The sequence below is a fragment of the Daucus carota genome, chromosome 4 (assembly GCF_001625215.2).
Source record: "Daucus carota subsp. sativus chromosome 4, DH1 v3.0, whole genome shotgun sequence".
Classification (NCBI taxonomy): Eukaryota; Viridiplantae; Streptophyta; class Magnoliopsida; order Apiales; family Apiaceae; genus Daucus; species Daucus carota.
The window spans coordinates 12,751,480-12,757,025 of record NC_030384.2 but is presented as its reverse complement, the minus strand read 5'-3'; the positions used below and the strand labels follow the sequence as shown (position 1 = coordinate 12,757,025).

The 5,546-nt window shown below is 46.4% G+C and overlaps 1 protein-coding gene across 1 annotated transcript; it reads right to left on the bottom strand.

Moving 5' to 3' along the window:
- Positions 1-351: 351 nt before the first annotated feature.
- On the bottom strand, positions 352-4,908 carry LOC135152193 (uncharacterized). Its single transcript, XM_064092029.1, has 5 exons — positions 4,580-4,908; positions 3,915-4,456; positions 2,932-3,782; positions 2,445-2,817; positions 352-2,336 (listed from the first exon to the last, which is right to left on the bottom strand). Exons 1-5 carry the CDS (start codon positions 4,906-4,908, stop codon positions 352-354), a joined length of 4,080 nt encoding a protein of 1,359 aa, XP_063948099.1.
- Positions 4,909-5,546: the final 638 nt, after the last annotated feature.

Below are 5,546 nucleotides of genomic sequence, written 5' to 3'. Positions count from 1 at the left end.
GGACCCTGCGTGGTCTACTTATTTAGACTTATCTAGCCTTAACTTGTAGTATTAGACTTGCCTAGCCTTAACTCGTAGTATCGGACTTATCAAGCCTTAGCTTGTAATTTTCACTCAATCAATGTTAATCGTAACTTAGTTATGGTTGAATTCCTGTTCCGGGTTGACCCGTTCACGGTAAGTAAACAAAAACTCAAGGAAAACATTAGAAGCATGAGATATGGAGCAATCCATAAGAAATTTTATTGAATCTATAGTAGAAGAGATAAACAACTAAAATCAACTAAGTTATAAACTAACTGGCAGTGGTCTATCTGACCTTATTCAATGGTCATCTACTTGCTAAGATAATCAAATATAATAAATCTTCAAGTTGGTGGCATGCCAACTCCTTGGAAACTCAACTCCATCCAGGGTCTGAAGCTTGTACGAGCCGCGACCAATAACATCCTTCACCTGATACGGACCTTCCCAGTTTTGGGCCATCTTTCCCTTGGGACCAACTCCTGAGGCCTCAGCTTTCCTTAGGACTAAATCCCCTTTTCTGAAGAATCGTTCCTTGACTCGGAGATTATAGTAATAGGAAGCTCGTTTTTGGCTCTCAACGATCCTGGCGTTAGCCTCATCACGGACCTCATCGATCATGTCGAGTGCGAGTCTCATTCCTTCCTCATTGGCTTCGGGCTCATACTGCTGGACCCTGGGGGAGGTATGAGTTATCTCAAGTGGCACTACGGCTTCAGCCGCGTAAGCTAACTGGAACGGGGTTGCTCCTGTGGAGACCTTGCAGGTTGTTCGATATGCCCATAGTATAGGGAGAATCTCTTCAGCCCAAGACCCATGCGCTTTCTCGACTCTTTTCTTTAGCCCATCAAGGATTATCCTGTTGGCTACTTCAGCTTGCCCATTGGCTTGAGGATGGGCAACCGAAGTGAATCGTAGCTCAATGCTATAGTCGTTACAGTATCCCACAAACTCTGGATTGTTGAACTGAGCTCCATTGTCAGTAACCAAGACTCGGGGTATGCCATACCTGCATATGACGTTTTCCCAAAAGAACTGAGCAACTTGCTTGGTGGTTATCTTGGCCAGGGGTTTGGCCTCAATCCACTTGGTAAAGTAGTCAATAGCCACTATCAAAAACTTCCTTTGAGCACTGGCGAGTGGAAACGGCCCTAGGATGTCCATCCCCCACATAGCAAAGGGAATCGGGGAGTTAATGGATGTCAGCATCTCTGGGGGCTGGCGCACAACAGGTGCAAATCTCTGACAACGATCGCATCTCTTAACATAATCCTTCGCATCCTTCAGCATATTTGGCCAAAAGAACCCAAGGCGAGTAATTTTGTGAGCCAAGGCTCTCCCGCCTAGGTGCTGGCCACAGATTCCTTCATGGACCTCTTTCAAGGCTTCCCGGGCCTCATCCGGCCTTAAACACTTCAAATAAGGTATAACAAAAGATTTCTTATAGAGAATCCCTTCAATGAGTGCATACTTTAAAGCTCTTACTTGTAGTTTTCGTGCTTCCCCAGCATCAGGTGGTAGATGTCCAGTTTCGAGATACGTTTTGACCTCATCGATCCAAGTGGCCCCCGTGTCGATTGGGGCTACCAGCTTGGCATTGATACTTGGGGTTTTCAAAACCTGATAGTAAACACTTCCCGAGCACACCTCATTCTCTGAGGATGCAAACTGGGATAAGGCATCAGCCTTTGTATTCTCTTCCCTAGGTATATGTTCTACCAAACATTCTTTAAATTGCGTCATCTGGGCTTTCACAATCCTTAAGTATTTCAGCATTGTTTCTTCTCGTGCCTCAAATTCTCCATTAACCTGTGACACCACAAGTCTTGAGTCCCCACATACTTTCAGGTTTTTAACCCTCAGGGTTCTCGCCAATCCCAATCCAGCTATAAGGGCCTCATACTCAGCTTCATTGTTGGTAGTTGGAAAGTCTAACTTGATCGCGTACTCAACCGTGAAGCCATCCGGGCTTCGGAGCACCAGCCCTGCCCCACTATTTTTTGTTTTTGAAGCTCCGTCAAAAAATAGTAACCAATACTCTTTAGGCTTCTCCTCTTCTTTGGGTTCCTCTACCATACTCTCCTGCCCCCCGACTTCCTTGTTGTCGATGGTGCATTCAACGAGGAAGTCAGCTAGAGCTTGAGCCTTGATTGCCACCCGTGGTTTGTATCGAATTTCAAATTCCCCAAGCTCTACTGCCCATTTGATTAATCTCCCACTAGCCTTCGGGCTATGCATTATGTTCCTAAGGGGCTGGTCTGTCAAGACTTCAATTTTGTGAGCCTGGAAGTAAGGCCTCAGCTTTCTTGAAGCTGTAATCATGGCTAAGGCAAACTTCTCAATCACAGAATAGTTGAGCTCCGCTCCATGCAAAATTTTACTAACATAGTAGACGGGTTTCTGGATTTTTCGATCCTCACGAACCAAGACCGCACTCAGTGCTTTCTCAGAGACAGCCAAGTAGACATATAATGTTTCTCCATCCACGGGCTTTGATAAGAGTGGTGGCTCTGCCATATACTTCTTCAACTGCTCAAAGGCCTCTTGGCTCTCACTTGTCCATTCAAAATCTTTAACTTTCTTCAAAGCCTTAAAGAAGGGCAAGCACTTATCCCCGGACTTCGAGATGAAACGTCCTAGTGCCGCGATTCTTCCTGTTAGCTTTTGAACATCTTTTATAGACTTAGGCGGCTCCATATCAAGGATGGCCTTTATCTTGTCGGGGTTGGCCTCAATTCCACGTTTTGAGACCATCAGACCCAAAAATTTTCCAGACCCAACTCCAAAGGCACACTTGGTTGGATTCAACATCATCTTATGTGTCCTCAGGACTTCAAAAGCCTCTCTCAGGTGTTCAAGGTGATCAGCTTTGTTCAAGCTCTTCACTAGCATATCATCAACATAGACCTCCATGGTTTTTCCAATCAGATGTTTGAACATCTTATTTGCCAGGCGTTGATATGTGGCTCCTGCATTCTTTAAACCAAACGCCATAACCAAATAACAAAAGATACCAAAATCAGTGATGAATGATACCTTAGGAATGTCGTCCTTATTCATTCGGATCTGGTTGTATCCACTAAATCCATCCATAAAGCTCAACATCTCGTGCCCAGCTGTAGCATCGATCAGAGTATCTATTCTTGGGAGAGGAAAACAGTCCTTAGGACAAGCATCATTCAAATCTGTGAAGTCTACACACATCCTCCACTTTCCATTAGCTTTTTTGACCATGACTGGGTTAGCTAGCCATTCTGGGAATTGGATTTCCTCTATAAAACCTGCTTCCAAAAGCTTATCGACCTCCTGTTTTATGGCTTCCTGCCTCTCAGGGGCAAAACTTCTCTTCTTTTGTTTCACGGGTTTTCTATCTGGGCTTACGTTAAGCGTGTGTGTCATAAAGAGGGGATCAATCCCTGGCATATCGGCTGCGGTCCAAGCAAACACATCCCGGTTGTTCCTCAAGAATTTCACAAATTCGGATTTCATATCCTCGGGGAGCGACGCCCCTACATAGGTCACCTTCTCGGGCTCATCTGGATATAGGGAGAAGGGAACCAAGTCCTCAGCTGGCTTTCCTCTCCTTTCCTCTTCCTCTCGGACATCCAAGTCCTCAATTGGGAGAACTTGCCCCCCGGTCCCTCCAGATTTCAGAGCCCCCACATAACAACTTCTAGCCATTTTTTGATCTCCTATCTCTTCTCCCACCCCATTCTTGGTAGGGAATTTGATCTTCAAGTGGTAGGTGGATGGGATTGCTTTAAAAGCATGTATCCCAGTCCTCCCAAGGATAGCATTGTAGGTTGATGAAGCCTTAACGACCAAAAAATTCAGCATACATGTGGCCTGTCTAGGCTCGGTGCCCATTGTCACGGGTAGTTGGATCATACCTTCAATCTTTGTCTCCACGTTATTAAAGCCGTATATAGGCATATCTGAAGGTGTCAATTGCGAATCTGAATATCCCATCTTCTCATATGCATCATGAAATAAGATATCTACTGAGGCTCCACCGTCAACGAGTACCCTTTTTACAGAAGAGTTTCCAATCACCGGGGTGATTACCAAAGGATCATCATGGGGAAATTTAACTCTGTCAAGATCTAAATTGTCGAATGCTAAAGCAAACTCAATTTTTGCCCTCTTCGGGGGCTCTCCAACAATGTACATCACTTCACGAGCATAAGCTTTTCGTGAGTTACTAGATAGGCCTGCTGCGGTCGGTCCTCCAGAGATTACATTGATCACAGGCCCTCTTGGCTGGTTTCTCTTATTCCTATCATCGTTGTCTCTTCCACGGTTGTCATTGTCACGGGGATTCTTGTCCGTATCCCTAGTATACTTGGACAGCTTGCCTTTTTGGATCAAAAACTCGATCTCATCCTTCAACTGCCGGCAATCATCGGTCTTATGTCCTGTATCCTTATGAAACCTGCAGTACAAGTCCTTGTTTCTCTTTTCGGGGTCAGTCCTGATAGGCTTCGGCCATCGAACACTTTCATCTTTCTCAATTTCCATCAGGATCTGACTCCTAGGGGCATTCAGCCTTGCATACTCAGTGAACCTCGGTCCTGCTTTCTTTTTGGTGGGGGACTTATCACCATCCCCTGTCTTTGAATACTTACTATCCGCGTTGTACTCGGTGTCGTTTCCACGTTTCTTTGGGTTCGGGGTCGGTCCCTGGTTATTCTGAGATTTCTTCAGGCTTTCCTCAGCCTTGATATACTTCCCGGCCCTCTCCTGGAGCTCATTCATATTTTCAGGGGCCCTCTTGGCTAGTGATCGGCGGAAATTATCATCCGTGGTTCCTTGCTGTAGGGCAATCATAGCTACTTTCTGGTCTAAATCCGGGACCTTGAGCGCCTCCTTAGTGAACCTATTCATATAGTCTCTGAGGGATTCGTTCCTGCCTTGATGAAGGTTCATCAACGAGGCTGAACTCTTAGCGTGGGTCTTGCTTCCAATAAACTGGCCTATGAAAGCTCGGCTCAAATCTCCAAACGAGGATATAGAGTTAGGGGGTAGTCGACTATACCAGTGTTGTGCCATCCCACTCAAAGTTTGGGGGAAGGCTCGACACTTAATGGCCTCCGTGACTGGTTGCAACAGCAATGCATTCATGAAAGTTCGTACATGATTCGCGGGGTCACCCGTTCCATCATACGCCTTAATTGTGGGCAACTTGAACTTTCGAGAAATCCTTGCTGCCATGATCTCCTCGGTGAATGGGGGGATCGGGTTATCTGGATCACCTGCAGCCAACAAGTGAATTCTATTCATACCTGCGTTCTGAGGGTTTTCAGTCCGTTGCCGAGGTTCGGGTGGTGGCTGCCTGGTCTGGCGTGCCGCCCTGTCTCTTCTCAACTGAGCTATCTCCTGTTCATAAGCTCGAATCCTGGCTTCGTACTCCTGGTCCGTGGGTCGACGGGACTCGGGGTTATTCGGCCCGGTGTTGTGCTGGGAGCCTCGACTCTGGTTTCCGTCTCTCCTCCTTCGTGGGGGAATATCATAGTCCCTCTCCG

Bases quoted from the DNA above. Each gene is read 5' to 3' on its own strand.
- LOC135152193 (XM_064092029.1), bottom strand. From the start codon at position 4,908: ATGAATAGGTTCACTAAGGAGGCGCTCAAGGTCCCGGATTTAGACCAG. The intron at 2,818-2,931 runs GTCTATGTTGAT...AATCCAACCAAG, and splicing joins TGATTGGAAAAACCATGGAG to TGTGCCTTTGGAGTTGGGTC. The intron at 2,337-2,444 runs GTGAGGATCGAA...CCATGATTACAG, and splicing joins ACTGAGTGCGGTCTTGGTTC to CTTCAAGAAAGCTGAGGCCT.